Below are 24717 nucleotides of genomic sequence, written 5' to 3' on the forward strand. Positions count from 1 at the left end.
CTATAGTCATATATTTAGCATATGACTACATTGTATGTCCCTACAGGACACTGACTAAGTTTTTATGCAAAGCAGTAAAGTTCTTTGCTAATAGCATATTCACTTAATGTATTTTGCAATTCATCAACCTTTCCCTCATTATTCTAAACTGCATCCCGATCTTGCCTACTACATTTTAAATTTGAATTCTCTGGAATTATTGTACTTCATTTGTTTTTTAGACCAACGTTCTCTTCTACAATTTTTCTGGCAGTCATATTTTAAGTTTATGAAATATTAAGGGGTGCTATTATTTGGAACGCTTTTCTCACAAGTAAAGTACTTAGAAATAGAACATAATTACATAGAGTTTGGATAACCTTATGTATAGCCTTGAATAGACAATTTTCAATGTTTTAATATATACTACTAAGTAGACACTAAAAAGATACAGGTCTACTTTGAATGTGTTAAGATTTCCACATAAGTACAAAAATTCACTCTGTGAAAGAGTATCTGGTATGACACATTCTCATAAAAAATAAATTTATATGCAGACATCCTACATGTAAACATAACCAAATAAACTGAAGATTATGTCTAGGCATAACAAGGTATGATTATGGTAGATGTTATTTTCTTCATTTACTTTTCTATATGGACTAAAATTTTGTATAATAAATATGCATTAATTTTACAGTGATTAAAAAAAATGTTGATTCCACTCTGAAAAACAAAATAACTGGCCCAAATGAAAAACTGCTAACTCAGTGTTTTCACTTACTTAACAATTAATGAATGCCTACTACCTGCCTGCCATTGTGTTATGTGCTGGGCAAAGTAATGAATAAAAAAGGCAAAAATCTCTGCCGTCATGGAGTATATATTCTAGCCAAAAAAAGAAAAACAAAAGATAATAGTCAAAATATATGTTAGTGATTGCATCCCTCAAAAAATAATACAAGGAGCACTCACGTTCTAGGCACTTGAGTTAAGTAAACAAGAGAGACAAAGATTTCTGCCTTTGTGGATCCTACATTCCAGCTAGAATAGACAATAATAAACCTAACAAATAATTATATGGTATACTAGAAAAAGAAGAGCAGAGTTAAGGATACTGGGAATATTTATGGAGGAACAGATTGGAATTTTAAATAGGGTGGTCAGGAAGTCCTCATTGAAAGGTGACCTTTGACCAAAAACTTCAGAGGAAAGGAAGTCAATCGTGAAAATCTGGGCAAAAAACATTGCAGGCAAAAGTTACAGCTCTAACAAAGGTCCTAAGGCAAAAGAACATCTGATTGGTTCTAAGTATGGAGACCGGCATGGCTGGAGCATAGTGAGGGAAGGGGAAAGGAAGAGCAAAGTGCTACAGGGAAAAATAAAGCAAGGGAGAAAGACAGGGAGTGTGTGCAGGGAATGTGGGGATGGGTATTTCAGAGCCCGCTGTGTGGAAGACATTGGGTAAAGTCTTTGTTGTCCCCCACCCCACCCTTTGTTTGTGGGGGACAAACAAAGACTTTACACAATGTCTTCCACACAGCAGGCTCTGAAATACTTTTTATTGAATCACACACAAAAGTAACAATAATGATAAGGACTATCAGAGATCACAATAATGATAAGGACTATCAGAGATCCAGTCCAATAACATAGCCCCTAGGTCAATTAAAAATATAAATTGTAGGAAGAAATAATGGTAAAATTGTAATTCTGCTTCACATTTCAAAGTGTAATGTTCAATTATCTGGGAAATGCCATGTTAACACATGAATGGTAAACAACTCAAGATGAGAGAATAAACGAAGGCATATAGTTGAGGTGGTTTTAACGTACGTCCACAAATTCTAATACTCCTTCCTTCAATAGCTGGAGCTTAATTTCCCTCCCCTAGAGTGTGGGTTATACTTAGTGACTCACTTTTAAAGATTAGAATATGGAGGAAGTGAAGAGATATAACTTTTGAGACTGGGTCATGCTAAGCCCTGCAGATCCTCCTTATTATCTCTTGGATTGTTGGCTGGGGGAGAGGGGAAGGTGGAGGGAGAATAAACTTCCACAAAGAATACATGAAGCAACCCTAGAGAGAGGTCCACCTAGCAAGGAACAGGCCTCCTGCCAATAGCCAAAAGCCATCTGAGTGAGCCATCTTAGAAGTAGATCCTCCAGTAGCAGTCAAGCCATGACTGTGGCAATCACCTTTTTTGTTGTTTTTTGAGATCGAGTCTCTGTCATCCAGGCTGGAGTGCAGTGGCGTGATCTCGGCTCACTGCAACCTCTGCCTCCCGGGATCAAGCAATTCTCTGGCCTCAGCCTCCCGGGTAGCTGGGATTACAGGTGCCCACCACCATGCCCAGCTAGTTTTTTGTATTTTTAGTAGAGACAGGGTTTCATCATATTGGCCAGGCTGGTCTTGAACTCCTGACCTGAAGTGATCTGCCTGCCTTGGCCTCCCAAAGTGTTGGAATTACAGGTGTAAACCACCAGCACTGGCCATCATCTTGATAACAATTTCCTGAGAAACAGTGAACCAGAACAACCCAGCTAAGACACTCTTGAATTCCCAACCCAAGAACCTGTGAAGTATCGATATTTGTTGTTTGAAGGCATTAAGGTTTCAAAGTAATTACATAGCAATAGCCAATAGTTAATACTGAAAATATTTTAATGAAGTAAATCATGGAAGAAGTTACTGTTGACCTTTAAAAATAAGACTAAAAGTAAATACTTCCCAGTGAATACATTTAATACTATCTCAATTCCAGACAAACTAACAGTAGCTTTAGCCTCAGACTCTACCTCCGCATACCCAGAGTATAATCTCAAACACTAGAAACCCAAACATTTTTTCTCAGCAATCGAATTAGAAATCTTGTTTCAAGTGCTACCCCACAAATTAGGCAACGAATCTCTCCCCCATAAATATAAACCTAACATGCATATCTAATGTCTTAGGATGATGACAACACACACTGGAGTTCATATCCCCAGTGTTGGTTTTGCATCTTTCTAATCCCCTTTCTACTTGGGGACATTCACTTACTGAGGTTGGTGATTTCCTCATTTCAGGGCATTCTACCAACTCAAAGGCCTATTTTCATTTTGTTCTCTCTTTATTAAGTCTCTGATGTTTTCCCTGTGTCAGCAATGGTATCTCTACTCCAAGACTGCTGCTTACCTCTTTTTCACCCGATAGCTTTCCAATCCTCAAATACACCCAACATTCCACATTATTTATGGAGATCTATTTCCTAGAAATACTCTTTGCCAAGCCAGGCAAAATTCCACCTGTAAATTTAATACTTACAGTTTTAGGTAAATCCTAGCTTTTATATTTTAGATGTTTTCCATTCCAAAAATTCTTCCTTTTGATAGCAGAGAATTCACCCCAACATAGTACTTACTCTTTCTAGAACATAAACCCTAACAACTCTTTAAAAGTGATGACTTCTAAACAGGGCATTCTCATTGCTGGAATTCAGTCAACTTGGTTTCCCGCAGTCTGGGAAGGCGTGCAGTTAATTTTTAATTTGAAGACAAAAACAAGGAAGACATACTAAAACTCTTCAATATTGATAATTTTTTTTTTTTTTTTTGAGACAGAGTCTCACTCTTTTGCTCAGGCTAGAGTGTGACGCGATCTTGGCTCACTGCAACCTCTGCCTCTCAGGGTCAAGCTATTCTTGTGCCTCAGCCTCCTAAGTAGCTGGGATTACAGGCGTATGACACCATGCCCGGCTATTTTTTTGCATTTTAGTAGAAATGGGGTTTCATCATGTTCACCAGGCTCGTCTCAAACTCCTGGCCTCAAGCGATCCACCTGCCTCGGCTTCCCAAAGTGCTGGGATTACAGGCATAAGCCACCATGCTTGGCCCAATTTTGATAATTTTTATAATTAAGACAGATGGAAATCAATTTACCATTAAACTGTGAATGTTACCTTAAAAAAAGTAACAATACATTCCACCTGAAGTGGCATTAAAAAATTAAGTTAAAAAAATTTTTAAAGTAACAATACAAACAAAAGTGTATTGAAAAATGTTTAAAATATTCAAGCTACTTTTAAATATCCTTCAAATACTTTAACAGCATCCATTTGAAGATAAATAATTCAAAAGTTAAAAACAAATCATTCTTATCTAGTATTTCAAGTAGTTCTAAGGACCTGTTCCAGACAACATGGTTAGAGAAGACTATATCCTTAAGGTAATAAACTCGTGTATTTAAATATTGCACTATTATGGCCAGGTGTGGTGGCTCATGCCTGTAATCCCAGCACTTTGGGAGGCCAAGGTGGGAGGATCACTTCAGGTCAGGAGTTCAATACCAGCCTGGCCAACATGATGAAACCCTATTTCCACTAAAAATATGAAAATTAGATGGGTGTGGTGGTGGGTGCCTATAATCCCAGCTACTTGGGAGACTGAGGCAGGAAATCACTTGAACCTGGGAGGTGGAGGTTGCAGTGAGCCGAGATAGTGCCACTGCACTCCAGCCTAGGTGACAGACGGAAACTCTGTCTCAACAACAACAAAAAAGTTGTATTATTTGACTTTCCACTAATTTAAACTCATCCATTAAGCAGTCTCAATGAGGTTACTGCATAAAAATACATACAATCCTAGAGTTCATCAATTGGACTCATATTTCAAATTACTGTAACAGTGACTTCAATAATGTTTCACCTGATAATTTATTTAATTGCTTTATTATTTGCTATAAGAATACTGTTACATTAAAAGAATGTTTAAGAAATAACATGCAATAACAATTAGCTTTGGGAAATTACTTTGTTACAGACACAATTTACTAATTTGGTGATTAATAAAATCAAGACAAATAAACATGTTCACACGCTATCATTTAAAAATTCAAAGGTTGTTTTTTGGCCTTCAAATATGCTCTATCTTGCTTATCAGCCATTAGGCAGCAATGGAGAAGTGAAACTGTCATTTTATAATTATGTTTCATCTCTAGTTTCTAAATTTCATGGCAAAGTACTCAATCAAGAAATAAAATGTTGATCAAAATATCATAAAGCTACAGTAACTAAAACAATGTGATGGTGGCAAAGAAAAAGGCAAATGAATCAATGAAAACAAATAGTCCAGAAAGTCACAGATATCTGAGAATTTAGTATCTGTTAAAATGATACGTCAAATCAGTGGAGAAAGGACTACGCAACCCTACCTCATATTAGAACAAAAAGAAACTAGCAGTATCAAAAGAAGGAAAACTATTAAAAAGTATTAAAAGAAAACTTTAGAAAGTATATATGTAGTTCTTGAGGTGAAAAAAAAACCTTCCTGAACAAGAACCAAATCTCAGACATCAGTAAGAAAAAAAAAAAGATTGGCACATTTTTAAATTTTAGTTAAAAAAAGTTTTAAATTGACTTTTTATTGATACATAATAATGGTACATGTTTATGGGGTACATGTGATATTTTAATACATGCATCAATGTATAATGATCAAATCAGGATAATGGGGATATCCATCACCTTAAAGATTATTTCTTTGTTCTGGGAATACTCCAAACCTTCTCTTTCAGCTATTTTAAAATATGCAATAAATTGTTAACAATAGTCACCCTACTGTGTCATCAAACAGTAGAATTTATATCTTCTCTATAACTGTATTTTTGTACCAATTAACCAGCCTCTTTTCATCCTCTCCTCCCCGCTATCCTTTTAGCCTCTGGTAACCATCAATCTATGCTCTATCTCCATGAGACTGATTTCTTCAGATTCCACATATGAGTGAGAACATGCAATATTTGTCTTTCTGTGCCTGGCTTATTTCACTTTACATGATGTCCTCCAGGCTCATTAATGTTGCTGCAAATGACAGAGTTCTTTTCTTCTTCATGGTTGAATGACATTCTATTGTGTATATATACTACATTTTCTTTATCCACTTATCTGTTAATGGACACCTAGATTGATCCCATATCTTGGCTATTGTGAATAGTGCTGCCATAAACACGGAAGTGCAGATACCTCTGTGACATACTGATTTCCTTTCTTTTGGATGTATACCTGGCTGCGGTGTTGCTGGATCACATGGCAGTTCTATTTTTAGTTTGGTAAAAATCTTTTTTAAAGGGTATTGAAATCAATTACATGTGTGAAAATAGATGAAAATAAATGTATCTATTAGTTTGTAGATATCTCTGCACAGGAGAGAGGAATTGGGAAGTGGGAGCAACATTTAGTTCACAGAACATTCCTATTGCTTTGAAATGTTTTACAATGACTACATATTACTTAGGAAATGTTTTGAGTAAAATTTGTTAAAAGAAGTAAAATGTGAGAAACAATTTATCCTTAGAACAGACATTTAAATATACTGTCAAATCTAAACAGCTTCCAAATTATACAAATGAGAATGCTACTTTTTCCATTGCATTTAAAAATTACATGATGTTTAAAGTAAAATTAAAATCCTTATCAGTGGTAAATCTGGTACCTTGGCTTCTTCAAGTTCCTTGTTGGCGGAATCCACCACAAAATTTTTCTCCTTTTCTAGTTGCTCTGCTAGTTGGTCAATTTTAATCAATTCTTTACAAAGATGCTCATTGTGGCTGGTTAAATCATCTACTTGACTGCTTACCACCTCCTTACTATCCAAGAGTTTCCTAACATATTCTTCCAAGCCATGATTTGTCTGTTTGAGATCTTCAATCTGTTATTATCAGAAAAAAAAATCACATTAAAATAAGTCCTTAGCTTTTTTCTGGGGAGCAACTGTGTGACTGGAATCAGGAAGGGATCAAGAAGGGAGATTTGCTTTCCTGGCAAAGAAACTTAACTCTATACCTTTTTGTGCCTTCTGAATTTTGTACCATGTGAATGTATTACCTATTTGAAAAAATATATTAAATAAAAATTTTAAATTTTATAGCAGTATCTTTCAAGACAATTTATAGTTTATTTTAAAAAGAACTTAATTACTATTGATTTTTAGCCAATCTATTAGAAAAATGGCCAAATATTTATATCTGCAATAAAGAAACTTCAATAGTTTTGAAATTAATTTTAATACCACTAAGAGTTCTTTTAATTAAATTTCTAATTATTGTTATTAAAATATATTAACTCTTTTAGGCCAGGCATGGTGACTCACACTTGTAATCCCAGCACTTTGGGAGGCTGAGGCGGGCAGATCACCTGAGGTCAGGAGTTTGAGACCAGCCTCACCAACATGGCGAAACCCCATCTCTACTAAAAATACAAAAATCAGCTGGGCATGGTGGCGAGTGCCTGTAGTCCCAGCTACTTGGGAGGCTGAGGTACAAGAATTGCTTGAACCTGGGAGGCAGAGATTGCACTGAGCCCAGATCCTGCCACTGCACTCCAGCCTGGGTGACAGAGCAAGACTCTATCTCAAAAAAAAAAAAAAAAAAGTATATATATGTATACGTATATATACGTGTATATATACGTATATATACGTATACATATATATACGTACATATATGTGTATATTATTAACTCTTTTTTAAAAAGTCCTTTTGAAAGTATCAGTAACTTACTTGACTAAGCTAAATATCAAATCAATCAAGTATTTGCTGCCTAATGTGGAGGAACACAGCTTTCCTTCCCAGCCCACTATCAAACTATCAATGGATGAAGAAAAGGGCCTTTTCTATCATGAAGGTATCCAAATGTCTTTAAAGGAAAAAAAAAAATTAGACCCATTGAACAATGATTATGTCAGGAACTATATTAAATTCCAAAAATACAAAGATAGGTTAGATACCTGCCCGCAGGGAACTTTTTGTTTACTTGAGGAAATACAAAGACAATATGTTAAGTGCAATAACAAAAATAACTACGAGGTAAAGTCATGGTACAAATTCTTTTCCATAGTACTTGTCTCTCATTGTGTATTTAACAAATATTTATTGAGCACCTATTGTGTCAAGATACTGTGTTTGTACCCTGTAAAAGATGCATTAAAAACAACAACAACAACAAAAAAAAACACTCGCACACAGAAGTTTCAGTCTGTAAGGAGCATCTGAAATTGCTAAATACCTGACCTCTTTAGTTCTAGCATTATTCTTGCCCTGAGGTTGCCCTTTTCAAACAGCTATAGAGTTATCGTCTTCCAAACCATTAAAATCAACAAAGTTGTCTTCAAAAAAACTTTTTAAGTTGTCACTACATAAAAATATCCTAAAAGTCATGAATTATTTTTAACTAAATATGCTACAATGCCATTTATTGTACCCAGTAAATAGCCCACCAAGAGGCATAATAAAGTCATTATTTTAATCCAGTGTCTCCTACTCTCTTCTCTTTTGTCCTTCTCCCATCTACTCTCAAAAATTCTTCGAAAATGCAAATTTGAGGTCATTCCTATAACCTTATGTTGCCTCATGACACTGAGAATAAAATTTTAAAATGCCATTTATGATCCAACTCGACTTACCTGTCCAACCTAACTTCCCACCACCAGACATACTATAAAAAATAATCTCATTAAATTCATTTAAAAACTTTTAGGGGAGTTATTGAAATGTACACACTTGAAATTTGAAGTGTTATCACAGAACCCTCCTTATGAGAATCCTCAAGGAAAACCCTACTTAGGCTTCAATTTCAGGAAAATACGTGACTTTTTTGGAAACCTGGTTTGTTCTTACCCTAACAATCATTAATTATTTAACTAATATTTCTATTTGCCTTTGCCTCTAGAAATTTTAAAGTCAAATCCAAAGCCCACCTCTAGCAACATGCACAGAAACTAGGTACAATGATCTGTTCGTTATTGTCACCCCAGGCTTTCATTGTTTACTTATTTTACCCTACCCTTATTATTTCAGCTACTTTCTTTTAAAGCAAACAGACAAACTACAGGATGTGAAACAGATAAACTTCAAGTTGTGTTTTTCATCTTTGTTCGTGGCTTTTCCTATGCCATGTTTCTCAGCAACAAGAGCACACTAAAAATGTCTGTTAACTTCCCACTGCACCAGGAGATGTTAAATGCTTCTCCTTTTCAGTATGTGTGCCCATAAAGCCTCTTATACAAGTTTATCTCAATATTTTATAAGATGCATTAAAATCATTTATTTCCCTGTCCCTTCTACTAGATTCTAAACAACTTAAAAGACTGTATTGTCTCATTTCTGTATCATCACTTGTTTCTGCATCATTTATTAAGTATCTCACATATAATCCTCAAATTATTAAGTAAGCAAATAAAACAAATTATTAGTAATATAAATGAACACTCCCCTCCCTTCCCTCATGAACTCTACTTTTACTCAATTCCAAGACAAAAGTACTTTAAAAGAGGCAGTCTAGAGTAATACAAAGGATATGGGCTTTGGACTTCGGCAGAGTTAGGTTTAAATCCTGTTGTAGTTCTTTACCAGTTATGTAATTGGAGAATTTACCATATTTTCTTGATCCTAGAAGATGCACCTGACTTCAGAAAAAAAATAAATAAGAGTCTCTTGAGTTTCTTCTGTTAAAGGGACAGAATGCCTACAATTTGTAGAATTGTCATTAGACATTATATAAGAGCTCAAGTAAAATTTCCAGTATTATAGGTACTCAAGTAGTTTTGTTAAAAATTTTTATTTTTAAATAAGATTCACAGGAAGCAAATGTAGTACAGAGAAGTCTCATACGCCCTTTACTCAGTTTCCGCTGACAGTTGTGTCATAAACAATATAGTATAATATCATACCCAGATACACCATGTGCATGGTGTTCTATATGATTTTTCTCACATGTGCAGTTCTCTGTAACTACCACCTCAAGATATAGAACTGTTCCATTACAACAAGACCATTCTTCTGCTGCCTCTTTATATTCTCCTTCCCCGCCCTCAATTCTTCCCACCAATGTGTACAATTTTGTCATTTTAAGAATGTTATATAAATAAAATCATAGAGCATGTGATCTTTTAAGATTGCTTTCTTTCACTCAGCACAGCGTCCTTTAGATCCACGCAAGTTGTTATTTGAACCAAATAGGATCATTTCTATTTATCGCTGAATAATATTCCATGGTAAGGAATACCACAGTTTAACCATTCAACAATTAAGGAAAACTGGTTGTTTCCAGTTTGGGAATATAACAAAGCTGCTACGAACAACTGAGTAGGATATAAGTTTTGAGTAGATATAAGTTTTCATTTCCCTGGAACAAATGCCCAGGAGTACAACTGCTGGGTTGTATGGTAAATGTATGTTTAGTCTTACCAAAAACTGCCAAATTATTTTCCAGAGTGGCTGTACCATTTCATATTCTTACCAGGAATGGATGAGTGATCCAGTTTCTCCTCATCCTTGCCAGCATTTGGTATTGTCACTACTTTTTATTTTAGTTACTGTATTGTTATTTCATGATGGCCTTAATTTGCATTCCCCTGATGTTTAGAGGCTGAACATCTTTTTCTAGTATACCAGACATCCTTCTGTGAAGTATCTCTTCATGCCTTTTGCTCATTTTCTAACTGAATTGTTTGCTTTTCACTATTCAACTTTAAGAGTTCTTCATTTGATACAATAGGTATGAGTCCTTTAGCAAATATGTGGTTTGTAGTTAGTCTTTTCATCGTCTTAGTGGGCCTTCTGCAAAGTAAAACGCTAACTACAAACCACATATTTGCTAAAGGACTCATATCTATTGTATCAAATGAAGAACTCTTAAAATTGAATAGTGAAAAGCAAACAATTCAGTTAGAAAATGAGCAAAAGACATGAAGAGATACTTCACAGAAGTATATATATTCATATATATATGTGTGTATATATATTCATATATATATGTGTGTATATATATGAGACAGAATCTCACTCTCACCCAGGCTGGAGTACAGTGGTACAATCTCAGCTCACTGCAACCTGCCTCCTGGGTTCAAGTGATCCTCCCACCTCAGCCTCTCAAGTAGCTGGGACTACAGGCATGCACCACCATGCCTAGATAATTTGTGTAATTTTTAGTAGAGATGGGGTTTTGCCATGTTGGCCAGGCTGGTCTTGAACTCCTGGCCTCAAGTGATCCATCCACCTGCCAAAGTGCAGGGATTATAGCCACGAGACACCACACCCGGCCAAAAACTTCAATTTTGATTAAGTCCATATTACCAATTTTTCCTTTTATGAGTCATGCTTTTGGTATCATATCTAAGAACTTTCCATCCAAGCCTAACTTCCTGCAAATTTTCTCCTATGCTACCTCCTAAAAGTATCATAGTTTTATGTTTTACATTTACATCTATGGTCCATTTAATTTTTTATGAAGTGTGAGATTTAAGTGGAGGGTAACTGTTTTCCCTATATCTAAATGCTCCAACACCACTTGTTGAAAAGACTATCTTCCACTGAACTGCATCTGCATCTCTGTCAAAAAATCGTTTGGCTATACTTGTATAGGACTATCTCTAGATTCTCTGTTCTGTACCATTCATGTATGTATCTATCCCTCACCAATATCACAGTCTTGATTACTGTAGTTATAAGTGTTGAAATCATGAAGAGTTTTGTTTTTGGTGCCTTCCTGTGGATTATCTCAACATTTTTTAGAATTCTATGTTGATTTATTTATAGTGTTTCTGAGTGTAACTCTTGTTTGATCTTCTTCTACCAGTTGTTCTAGGCATTACATTACATATATAGAACTTATCATAGCCTACATTTTAACAGTTCAAGTGAAAGTACAGAAACCTTACCTCCTGTTAGCTCCCTTTACTCTCCCCTATTAATAAAATAATTGTCTGAAATATTTCCTGTACATGCATTTAGAACCACATTTGACAGTTAAATACAATTTTGTAAACTTAAAAACAAAATTTGGCTCAGAGTAGTGGCTCACATCTGTAATCCTAGGACTTTGGGAGGCTGAGGCAGGTGGATCACTTAAGAATGGGAGTTCAAGACAAGCCTGGGCAACATGGCGAAACCCCATCTCTACCAAAAAAAAAAAAAAAATCAGCCAGGCATGGTGGTGCATACCTGCAGTCCCAGCTACTTGAACGGCTGAGGTAGGAGGATTGCTTGAGCCCAGGAGGCCAAGGCTGCAGTAAGCAGAGATGATGCCGCTGCAGTAAGCAGAGATGATGCCACTGCACTACAGCCTGGATGACAGAGCAAGACCCTGTCTCCAAAAAAAAAAAAGAAAGAAAGAAATTCTATTTCATTTACCTATATTTTTTGCTCTACATATTGTTCTTCCTTCCTACTGCTCCAAGATTACTTCTTTTATCACTTCCTTTCTGGTTAGAGAAATACTTTTAGCTATTCTTTTAGGGTAGCTCTGCTGGCACAAATTATCTTAATTTTTCTTTATCTGAGAATGTCTTTACTTTTCCTCAACCTTCAAGGATACTTTCTCTGGATATAAAATTCTGGGTTGACAGGTTTGCTTTTTTTTTTTAGCACTTGAAAAATGTTGTGCCACTTCCTTCTTACCTCCAATTTTTCAGATTAAAAATATCTGCTGTCACTTGAATTGGTGTTCTTCTATAGATAATGCATGGTTTCTCTCTGGTTACTTTCAGGATTTTTTTAGTGTCTTGGCATGCATTTCTTTGGGTGACTCCTGTTAGGTATTCCGTCACCTTCTTTCATCTGTTTTATGTCTTTGTGCCAAATTTGTGGGAAATTCAGCCATTATCTCTTCAAATTTTTTTTAGCACCACCTTCTCTCGCTTTTTTGTCAAACATAGTTTTATACCTGTCTCTGAGGCTCTATTCAAATTTTTTTCCATCTATTTTCTCTCTGACGTTCACATTAGGTAATTATTTTTCTAGTCTCATGTTCACTGATTCATTCCTCTCCTCCATTCTATTGAGAACATTGAGTTTTTATTTTCAGTTACTCTATTTTTAAAGTTTGTTTTATTGTCACAAAATATATATACATAATTTTCATTTTAACATTTTTTAAGTATATAATTCAGTGGCATTAAGTATATTCACAATGTTGTACAACCATCACCACTATCTATTTCCAGAATTTTTTTAATCCCCTCCCCCAAAAAACTCTGTACCCATTAAACAACAATTTTATCTCCATAATTTGCCTATTCTAGGTAGAGGTGGTATCAAGCATTATTTGTCTTCCTGTGTCTGGCTTATTGTACTTAGTATAATGTTTTTGAGGTTCATTCATTTTGCAGCATGTATCAGCATGTCATTCCTTTTTGAATCTGAGTAATATTCCATTGTAAGCACACACCATATTTTATCCATTCATTTGTTGACATTTGGGTTTTTTCTACCTCTCGGCTACTGTGAATAATGCTGCTATGAGTATTTGTATATACGTATCTACTGGAGTCCATGTTTTCAACTCTTTAGGGTATATACCTAGGAGTGGAATAGCTGCATCATATGATTAGTCTGTCTTTAAAATTTTGAGAAACCATCAAATGATTTTCACCATGGTGGCTCCATTTTACATTCCCATCAGCAATGCAAGTGTTCCAATTTCTTCACATCCTCACCAACACTTGTTATTTTCCATTATAGCAACCATCCTAATGGGTATGAAGTGGTATCTCATGGTTTTGATTTGCATTTCTTTAATGGTTGATGATGTTGAGCATCTTTTTCATGTATTTATTGACATTTGTATATCTTCTTTGGAGAAATGTCTGTTCAAGTCCTTTGCCCATTTTTGAATTAGATTTTTTTTGGGGAAAAGGGGCTAATTGTAGGAGTCCTTTGTATATTCTAGATATTAAGCCCTTTTCAGATATGTAATTTGGAAATATTTTCTCTCATGTAGTTAACAGACTAAGTTTTTGGAGTAGTTTTAGGTTTACAAAAAATTGATTAGGAAGTACAAAGAGTTCCCACATACTCCTCTCTCTCTTCCTCAACACAGTTTCCTCTATTATTTACATTTTGTATTAATGTGGTATATTTGTTACAATTGATGAAATAATACTGTTACATTATCATTATTATGATTATTATTATTATTATTTTTTGAGACAGAATCTCGGTCTGTCGCCCAGGCTGGAGTGCAGCGGCACGATCTTGGCTCACTGCAACCTCCGCCTCCCAGGTTCACACCATTCTCCTGCCTCAGCCTCCCGAGTAGCTGGGACTACAGGCACCTGCCACCATGCCCGGCTAATTTTTTTCTATTTTTAGTAGAGATGGGGTTTCACCATGTTAGCCAGGATGGTCTCGATCTCCTGACCTCATGATCCGCCCGCCTCGGCCTCCCAAAGTGCTGGGATTACAGACGTGAGCCACTGCACCCGGCCTACTGTTACATTATTAATAACTAATGTCTATAGTTTACCTTAGGGTTCACTCTTGGTGTTATTCATTCTGTGAGTTTTGACACACATAGGATGACATGTATCCACTATTAGTATATCATACAGAATAGTTTCACTCCCTTAAAAATCCTGTGCTCCACCTATTCATCCCCTCTCCCTCCAATTCCTGGTAACTACTGCTCTTTTTATGGTTTCTATAGTTTTATCATCTCCATTTAGTTGGAATCATACATTTCGTAGCCTTTTCAGCTTTGTAACATGCTTTCAAGTTTCACTCTGTGTCTTTTCATGGCTACGTAGCTCATTTTTAAAATACACTGAATACTATTCCACTATATAGGTGTACAACAGTTTGCTTATCCATTCATCTATTGAAAGATATCTTGGTTGCTTCCAAGTTTTTGGCAATTATAATAAAGCTGCTATAAACATTCATAGGCTGATTTTTGTGTGGACCAGTTACTTTATTTTTTAGTTCCAACATGTCCATTTGGTTCTTCTTTGTATCTCTTATTTTTTCCTGAGACCACTTTTCTTCATTCGTTTCCAGCATGTTCATAATTGCTTGCTGAAGCATTTATATGACTGCTTTAAAGTCCTTGCTAGATAATTGTAACATCCGTTCCATTTCAGTGTTGACTTCTCTTGTCTTTTCTCAAATCTTCCTGATTCTTTGGATTACAATGCCTTTTTTAAAAATTGAGACCTAGCATTATAAGACTCTGGATCTTATGTTTTAGTAGGCCTCCTGTGACAATGCTCCAACTAAAAAGGAGGGACATTGCCTTATTTCCGCTAGATCAAAGTAGAAGTCCAGTTCCTCTACTTGGCATCTGTTGATATCTGGAAAGGGTGGTGTTCCTAGATACTGCTAGGCAAGAGTGGGAGTTCAGGCTCCCCACTAGGTCTCTGCCATTTCCACCAGCCTGGGAAGAATCCCAGAGGTGCCTCATTACTGTTCCCCACGTGTCCCCCACTGACACCATGGATGGGTGGCCTTTACTGCTGATAGGTGGTAAAAGTTCAGGTCTCCACCACAGCAAGAAGGCGTGCCTTTTACTATAAAGTGGGAGTAGATGCCTTGGCTCCTCATGTTGTCTCTGCAGACATCATGGGGTTCAGGGCCTCCTTATCCCCTGGTGAGGATAAAAGTCCTAGTTTCCCACTTAGCCTTCTCTGATATCACCCTGGTGTGGGAGGAGTGGGTAGAGAAAGAAGGTAGGTGAGGCACAAGTGGGGCTCCTTGTTATAGTCTGGCAAGCATGGAAAGTGTAGGCTCTTTACTTGGCCTGAGCTGGCAGGAATGGGGCTGTAGTTTTTTCTGTGGTATTTGCTTGGAGTGGATAGTTACTGTCTTAAAAGTTGTCTGCCTTGATAGGCTGCTCCTTTCCTGGTCCTTTTCTTCGGTCTTTCTTTTGTGCCTATTGTTATTTCCAGTTGCCAGTTTTTCTAGCAGCTGTCTGGGACATATGGAGAAAAAGAAACCCAGGAACAAACATGTTGTTCTTTGTGTCTTGAGATCCTTAGCCAATGTTCCTTCTTCTCTCCACCTTTCAAAGTCTTAAATTCTTTTACACATAATGTTCAGAGTTTTTAGCTGTACTTAGCAGGAGGAATAAAAAAAAGTAAGTCTACTCTATCTTCCTGGAAAAAGAAATCTCTTTTAATAGCCTTTATTAATAGCTATATTACATGTCAAGCATCAGGAGAACAGGAACAATACTGAACTTGGAGTTCAGAGAATTGAGTTCAAATCCCAGCTAACATGGGAGTTTGGAGAAATCGTAGTTCTGTCACTTGTTACTCAAGTGTCATAATTATTTAACCTCTTAGAACTTCAGCTTCCACATCTGTAAATGGAAACGGCATCACTTTTTCACAAGTTGGGGATGATTAAGTAAAAACTGTGTACCTGAAAACATCTGACACAACACTTCACATGTAGTTTGCACTCACTGACTCTGACTCTATGTTTATCAAAATGGTTAAGATAAAAATTTAATGATTTTAGACCCATAACATTTAAATGAGCTCTGAATTAGTAGTTATTTATTCTCTATCTTCTTGTTTCAAAATAGGCTCCCACCCCAAATTAAGTCAGGAAAATATGTTGTAACTAAACGCAACCTGTAATTTCAGTGTCGAGATGAATCTATCTTGGTTTCTCACTTCTCGTTCTAGCTGGAGAGTATTCTGGTAGTTTTCAGCTTCAGAAACTGGAGCCCCTAGACCAAAATCATGTTCTTTGGTGGTAACCTAGTACAAAGAATGGGAAATAATACAGAGGCATTCAGTTTAAACCAGCTCTGTGATTTCTCACATCAATACATTTTGAAAATTGATAATATTCTTAGTTTTTTTAACAATTTCCCATCAGCTAAGAGGATTTCATCAAATTTACCTTCTTAAAATTTATAAAACTTTTTCTGTGTGTTGTCCAAATGGTACTGAACGTGCTTTTCAAAGACATTCCCTACACTATCCTTTTAGTAATCATGGTTCTACAGAAATATGGATCAGTAGCAAATTAAATAGTCTACCTCTAGGCTTGTGTTGTCCAAAATAGCTATTAGCGAGCTACATTTGCTGTTGCTACTCTATACAAGAAAAAAAGTTTGCAATTCATATCACAAAGAGTGAATTTCCTGAATATAGAAATAATCCCTAGAAATAAAAAAGATTAAAAAATAGTCTAATAGAAAAATTAGCAAAGAATGTGAACATTTACAGAAATGGCTCTTAAATATTAAGATGTTCAATCTCAACATTTAGTGACACAAATTAAAACAACACTGAGATACCCCCTTTTAACCATCACATGGCAAAGATCAGTAAGATGGATATAGCGTCCTTATATATCACCAGTGGGAGTGTAAATTGATACAATATTTATGGAGAACAATTGTATAAAATCTATCAACATGACAAATGCACAAAGCTTCTGTTCAAATAATTTCATTTCTAGAAATTTATACTACAGCTATATATATGTACACATATGCAAAATAACAAATGTTAGAGATTTTTCACTTTAGCATACTATACATACTATTCTGCATCACGCTATTTTACCTGACAACGTATCTTAGAGATTGTGTAACCTAGGAAAACAATTTTTTCTTTCCTTGAATCAAGGCTACCATTGTGTTAAAAGAGAAATTGTTACGAGCATCTTAGATCTTTCCTCAAAACACAGCTGCTGTTCTCCAAAATCCTACCTAGCGAATTACAGAATCAGGATCTCCCCAGTCACTGACCTTATGATGCACTCTGTGTAACCCAGCACTTAGACAGGCCAGCAGATTTATTTCCCTTTTTTCTCTTCTCTAAATAAGATACAACTCTTCTTCATTGCAACAGTTACTGCCCCACCTGGAACCTCAACATTAGATCTCACAGAATATTTCAAATTATGAAGCATTTAAACCCCTAGGGGCTGGACTGAACTCCTAACTACCATTTCTTGCATGGTTTCTGTTGAAAAATGTATTGCTAGTTATAAACATGATTTAGAATAACAGAATGAAACGACCCCTCACTAGAGCAGTACTGTTCAATTTTTATTGAATTTAAGAATCATCTGGGAATGTTGTGTGAATGCAGACTCTTATTTACAGGCTAAGATTTGACATTTCTATAAAGCTGCTTGGAGATCCCTATTTGGTTGGTACAGAGACCACATGTTGAATCATGCTGTGCTGTAATTTCTGATTTATTTGAATAGCAAGGATCTATTTAATTAAAGTCTAAACCCATCCAATATTCAGAGTACTTCTGTAATTTTGTCCCTTCCTACTTCTCCAAACTTACCTCCTACTTGATACCTCCAAGAATCCCTCTATGAAAGACAAACTATGCAACACATAAGGGTCTCACTCTGTCACCCAGGTTGGCATGATCACGGCTCACTGCAGCCTCGAACCCCAGGCCCAAGCAATCTTCTCACCCTAGCCTCCCAAACAGCTGAGAAGACCGGCATGTGCCACCACAATTGGCTAATTGTTTTAAATTTTGTAGAGTCAGGGTCTCCCTATGTTGCCCTGGCTGGTCTTGAACTCCTGGGCTCAAGAGATCCTCCCGCCTAGGTCTCCCTGGGATTATAGGCATGAGCCACTGCACCCAGCCAACACATTCTTAATATATATATTCAAAAGTATTTTATCATCTGTTCAATGAGCCTTGCCCTCACTCTTTTCTCCATTTAACTTAAGACATTTCTAAGGCTCAGCTGGAATTCCATATTCTCCAGGTTTTCTCTGTCTTCTCCACTGCATAATGATCATCTCTTAATTGACATTTATATATAGATTATAGAAGAATTTATGTTCTAAATTTTTCTGGATGTCTTCCTCACACATTTATTAGACTCTTAAGAACAAGCAATGTCCCAAAACTCTCTCTATCCCCATTAACCTGCAGTTATTTACGTAATAAAAAGTGTCAAAAAATTTGTTGAGGTTGATAATGAAGCAGTGTGATAAAGCAGACAAAATTAAACTTTCTTCCTCCTCTTTGGTAAACCGAATAAAGTGGGACTTTTGCAAAATTACCTATCAGGCCCAGCTAGGAATTAAAAATAGCAAGAGACCACAAGTCCACCTGACAATCCTAACCAATCATGCTGGAGTTGCTATCCTCCCTCCACCAGCTTTGGGGGCAATATCACTAGAAGAAAGAGACATCAGTGTATCTGAAATTCCCATGCCTGGTCTGCCAGCTTCCCTACCTCAGGCCACATAAATATCCTCAACCTTGCTGCAATCTCATCATTAGAATGGAACTTGTGCTCCTATACAGTTCTCAGAGAAGGCAAGTGAAACAATGTTCCTTCTTAAAAAAGATTATTTTTTCTTTTTTATGCTATCCCTCCCCTAGGCCCCCACTCCCCGACAGGCCCTGGTATATGATGTTCCCCTCCCTGTGTCCATGAGTTCTCACTGTTCAACTCTCACTTATGAGTGAGAACATGCGGTGTTTGGTTTTCTCTTCTTGTGTTAGTTTGCTGAGAATGATGGTTTCCAGCTTCATCCATGTCCCTGCAAAAGACATGAACTCATCCTTTTTAATGGCTGCACAGTATCCATGGTGTATATGTGCCACATTTTCTTTATCTAGTCTATCATTGGTGGGCATTTAGGTTGGTTCCAAGTCTTTACTATTATGAACAGTGCTGCAATAAACATACCTGTGAATATGTCTTTAGAGTGACTTATAATCCTTTGGGTATATACCCAGTAATGGGATTGCTATGTCAAATGGTATTTCTGATTCTAGATCCCTGAGGAATCACCACACTGTCTTCCACAATGGTTGAACTAATTTACACTCCCACCAACAGTGTAAAAGCGTTCCTTTTTCTCCACAACTTCTCCAGCATCTGCTGTTTCCCGACTTTTTAATGATCGCCATTCAAACTGGCATGAGATGGTATCTCATTGTGGTTTTGATTTGCATTTCTCTAATGACCAATGATGAGCTTTTTTTCATGTTTGTTCACTGCATAAATGTCTTCTTTTGAGAAGTGTCTGCTCATATCCTTTGCCCACTTTTTGATGGGGTCGTCTGTTTTTTTTTTGTAAATTTGTTTAAGTTCCTTATAGATTCTGGATATTAGCCCTTTGTCAGATGGGTAGATTGCAAATATTTTCTCCCATTCTGTGTTTCCTGTTCACTCTGATGATAGTTTCTTTTGCTGTACAGAAGCTCTTTAGTTCAATTAGATCCATTTGTCAATTTTGGCTTTTGTTGCCACTGCTTTTGGTGTTTTAGTCATGAAGTCTTTGCCCATGCCTATGTCCTAAATGGTATTGGCTAGGTTTTCTTCTAGGGTTGTTATGGTTTTATGTTTTATGTTTAAGTCTTTAACACATCTTGAGTTAATTTTTGTATAAGGTGTAAGGAAGGGGTCTAGTTTCAGTTTTCTGCATATGGCTAGCCAGTTTTCCCAACATCATTTATGAAATAGAGAATCCTTTCCCCACTGCTTGTTTTTGTCAGGTTTGTCAAAGATCAGATGGTTGTAGATGTGTGGCGTTATTTCTGAGGTCTCTGTTCTGTTCCACTGGTGTGTGTGTATATATATATATATATATATATATATATGTATATATCTGTTTTGGTACCAGTACCATGCTGTTTTGGTTACTGTAGCCTTGTAGTATAGTTTGAAGTCAGGTGGCATGATGCCTCCAGCTTTGTTCTTTTTGCTTAGGACTGTCTTGGCTATATGGGGTCTTTTTTGGTTCCATGTGAAATTTAAAGAAGTTTTTTCTAATTCTGTGAAGAAATTAGATGGGGAGATCATTGAATCTATAAAATACTTTGGGCAGTATGGCCATTTTCACAATATTGATTCTTCTGATCCACGAGCATGGAATGTTTTTCCATTTGTTTGTGTCCTCTCTTATTTCCTTGAGCAGTGGTTTGTAGTTCTCCTTGAAGAGGTCCTTCACATCCCTTGTAAGTTGTATTCCTAGGTATTTTATTATCTTTGTAGCAATTGTGAATGGGAGTTCACTCATGATTTGGCTGTTTGTCTATTACTGGTGTATAGGAATGCTTCTGATTTCTGCATATTGATTTTGTATCCTGAGACTTTGCTGAAGTTGCTTATCAGCTTAAGGAGATTTTGGGCTAAGACAGTGGGGTTTTCTAAATATACAATCATGTCATCTGCAAACAGAGACAATTTGACTCCTCTCTTCCTATTTGAATACCCCTTATTTCTTTCTCTTGCCTGATTGCCCTGGCCAGAACTTCTAATACTATGTTGAATACGAGTGGTGAGAGAGGGCATCCTTGTCTTGTGCTGGTTTTCAAAGGCAATGCTTCCAGGTTTTGCCTATTCAGTATGATATTGGCTACAGGTTTCTCATAAATAGCTCTTATTATTTTGAGATACATTCCATCGATACCTAGTTTATTGAGAGTTTTTAGCATGAAGGGGTGTTGAATTTTATTGAAGGCCTTTTCTCCATCTATTGAGATAATCATGTGGTTTTTGTCATTGGTTCTGTTTATGTGATGGATTATGTTTATTGATTTGCATATGTTGAACCATACATCTTCATCCCAGAGATGAAGCCGACTTGATCACGGTGAATAAGCTTTTTGATGTGCTGCTGGATTTGGTTTGCCAGTATTTTATTGAGGATTTTCACATCGATGTTCATCAGAAATATTGGCCTGAAATTTTTTGTTGTTGTTGTTTTCCTGCCAGGTTTTGGTATCAGGATGATGCTGGGCTCATAAAATGAGTTAGGGAGGATTCCCTCTTTTTCTATTGTTTGGAATAGTTTCAGAAGGAATGGTACCAGCTCCTCTTTGTACCTCTGGTAGAATTCAGCTATGAATCCATCTAATCCTGGGCTTTTTTTTGGTTGGTAGGCTATTAATTACTGCCTCAATTTCAGAACTTGTTATTGGTCTATTCAGGGATTCGACTTCTTCCTGGTTTAGTCCTGGGAGGGTATATGTGTCCAGGAATTTGTCCATTTCTTCTAGATTTTCTAGTTTATTTGCGTAGAGATGTTTATAGTATTCTCTGATGGTAGTTTGTATTTCTATGGGATCAGTGGTGATATCTCCTTTATCATTTTTTATTGTGTCTATTTGATTCTTCTCTCTTATTAGTCTGGCTAGCGGTCTATCTATTTTGTTTATCTTTTCAAAAAACCAGCTCCTGGATTCATTGATTTTTTGAAGGGCTTTTCGTGTCTCTATCTCCTTCAGTTCTGCTCTGATCTTAGTTACTTCTTATCTTCTGCTAGCTTTTGAATTTGTTTGTTCTTGCTTCTCTAGTTCTTTTAATTGTGATGTTAGGGTGTCGATTTTAGATCTTTCCTGCTTTCTCCTCTGGGCATTCAGTGCTATAAATTTCCCTCTACACACTGCTTTAGCTGTGTCCCAGAGATTCTGGTATGTTGTGTCTTTGTTCTCATTGGTTTCAAAGAACTTAATTCTGCCTTAATTTCGTTATGTACCCATTAGTCATTCAGGAGCAGTTTCCATATAGTTGGGTGGTTTTGAGTGAGTTTCTTAATCCTGAGTTCTAATTTGATTGCACTGTGGTCTGAGAGACTGTTAAAATTTCCATTCTTTTGCATTTGCTGGGGAGTGTTTTACTTCAACTATGTGGTCAATTTTAGAATAAGTGTGATGTGTTGCTGAGAAGAATGTATATTCTGTTGAGTTGAGGTAGAGAGTTCTGTAGATGTCTATTAGGTCCACTTGGTCCAGTGCTGAGTTCAAGTCCTCAATATCCTTGTTAATTTTCTGTCTAGTTGATCAAATATTGACAGTGGGGTGTTAAAGTCTCCCACTGTTATTCTGTAGGAGTCTAAGTCTCTTTGTAGGTCTCTAAGAACTTGCTTTATGAATGAGGGTGCCTTGTATTGGGTGCATATATATTTAGGATAATTAGCTCTTCTTGTTGCATTGATCCCTTAACCATTATGTAATGCCCTTCTTTGTCTTGTTTTGATCTTTGTTGGTTTAAAGTCTGTTTTATCAGAGACTAGAACTGCAACCCCTGCTTTTTTTTGCTTTCCATTTGCTTGGTAAATACTCCTCCATCCCTTTATTTTGAGCCTATGTGTGTCTTTGCATGTCAGATGGGTCTCCTGAATACAATACAACAATGGGTCTTGACTCTTTATCCAATTTGCCAGTCTGTGTCTTTTAGTTGGGGCATTTAAAGTTAATATTGTTATGTTTGAATATGATCCTGTCATTATGATGCTAGCTGGTTATTTTGCCCATTAGTTGATGCAGTTTCTTCATAGTGTTGATGGTCTTTACAATTTGGTATGTTTTTGCAGTGGCTGGTACGTTTTTTGTTTCCATGTTTAGTGCTTCCTTCAGGAGCTCTTGTAAGCCAGGTCTGGTGGTGACAAAATATCTCAGCATTTGCTTGTCTGTAAAAGATTTTATTTCTCCTTTGTTTATGAAGCTTAGTTTGGCTGGATATGAAATTCTGGGTTGAAAATTCTTTTCTTTAAGAATGTTGAATACTGACCCCCACTCTCTTCTGGCTTGTAGGGTTTCTGCAGAGAGATCCACTGTTAGTCTGATGGGCTTCCCTTTGTGGGTAACTCGACCTTTCTCTCTGCCTGCCCTTAACATTTTCTTTTTCATTTCAGCCTTGGTGAATCCGACAATTATGTGTCTTGGTGTTGCTCTTCTCGAGGAGTATCTTTGTGGTATTCTCTGTATTTTCTGAATTTGAATGTTGGCCTGCCTTGCTTGGTTGGGGAAGTCCTCCTGGATAATATCCTGAAGAGTGTTTTCCAACTTGGTTCCATGTCACTTTCAAGGTACACCAATCAAAGGTAGGTCTGGTCTTTTCACATAGTCCCATATTTCTTGGAGGCTTTGTTCATTGCTTCTCATCCTTTTTTCTCTAATCTTGTCTTCACGCTTTATTTCATTAAGTTGATCTTCAATCTCATAGCCTTTCTTGCACTTGATTGATTCAGCTATTGATACTTGTGTATGCTTCACCAAGGTCTCATGCTGTGTTTTTCAGCTCCGACAGGTCATTTATGTTCTTCTCTAAACTGGTTATTCTAGTTAGCAATTCCTCTAACCTTTTTAAAGGTTCTTAGCTTCCTTGCTAGCAATTCCTCTAACCTTTTTAAAGGTTCTTAGCTTCCTTGCATTGGGTTAGAACATGCTCCTATAGCTCAGAGGAGCTTGTTATTACCCACCTTCTGAAGCCTCCTTCTGTCAATTTGTCAAACTCATTCTTTGTCCAGTTTTGCTCCCTTGCTGGAGAGCAGTTGTAATCCTTTAGAGGAAAAGAGGCATTCTGGTTTTTGAAATTTTCAGCCTTTTTGCGCTGGTTTTTCCTCGTCTTCATGGATTTATCTACCTTTGGTGTTTGATGTTGGTGACCTTCAGATGGGGTTTCTGGGGTTTCTGTGTGGACGTCGTTTTTGTTGATATTGATGCTATTCCTTTTGTTAGTTTTCCTTCTAACTGTCAGGCCCCTCTGCTGCAGATCTGCTGGAGTTTGCTGGAGGTCCACTCCAGACCCTGTTTGCCTGAGTATCACCAGCAAACAGCAGAAGCTGCAGAATAGCAAAGATTGCTGCCTGTTCCTTCCTCTGAAAGCTTCGTCCCAGAGGGGCACCCACCAGATGCCAGCCAGAGCTCTCCTATATGAGATGTCTGTTGACCCCTGCTGGGAGATGTCTCCCAGTCAGGAGGCAAAGGGGTCAGGGACCCACTTGAGGCAGCAGTCTGTCCCTTAGCAGAGCTTGAGCACTCTGCTGCTCTCTTCAGAGCTAGCAGGCAGGAACATTCAAGTCTGCTGAAACTGCATCCACAGCCACCCCTTCCCCCAGGTGCTCTGTCCCAGGGAGATTGGAGTTTTATCTATAAGCCCCTGACTGGGGCTGCTGCCTTTCTTTCAGAGATGCCCTGCCCAGAGAGGAGGAATCTAGAGAGGCAGTCTGGCTACAGCAGCTTAGCCAAGTT

The 24717-nt window shown here is 37.0% G+C and overlaps 1 protein-coding gene and 1 long non-coding RNA gene across 22 annotated transcripts in view; both read right to left on the bottom strand.

Moving 5' to 3' along the window:
- TSGA10 (testis specific 10) overlaps positions 1 to 24717 on the bottom strand; it is a 169443-nt gene that overhangs the window by 125504 nt on the left and 19222 nt on the right. For 13 of the 21 annotated variants that reach the window (XM_063713356.1, XM_024242282.2, XM_063713357.1 and 10 more), the window contains exons 2-3: positions 16366 to 16494; positions 6451 to 6666 (exon numbers count right to left, since the gene is read on the bottom strand). Coding sequence is in view for 9 of the 21 variants with exons in the window: in XM_024242266.3 (XP_024098034.1) it covers positions 6451 to 6666; positions 16366 to 16494 (345 nt within the window). In the remaining 12 variants the exon portion in view is untranslated. Of the gene's footprint in view, positions 1 to 6450; positions 6667 to 7516; positions 7653 to 16365; positions 16495 to 24717 lie in introns of those variants that run through there. The other 8 variants (XM_024242280.2, XM_024242269.3, XM_054547309.1 and 5 more) reach the window with 4 other exon arrangements.
- LOC129057511 (uncharacterized) lies at positions 19771 to 24429 on the bottom strand. The gene is made up of 2 exons (XR_008522092.1): positions 23869 to 24429; positions 19771 to 23825 (listed from the first exon to the last, which is right to left on the bottom strand). It is a non-coding gene; the product is annotated as an uncharacterized LOC129057511 (long non-coding RNA).

Source organism: Pongo abelii, chromosome 12 (genome assembly GCF_028885655.2).
Source record: "Pongo abelii isolate AG06213 chromosome 12, NHGRI_mPonAbe1-v2.0_pri, whole genome shotgun sequence".
Lineage (NCBI taxonomy): Eukaryota > Metazoa > Chordata > Mammalia > Primates > Hominidae > Pongo > Pongo abelii.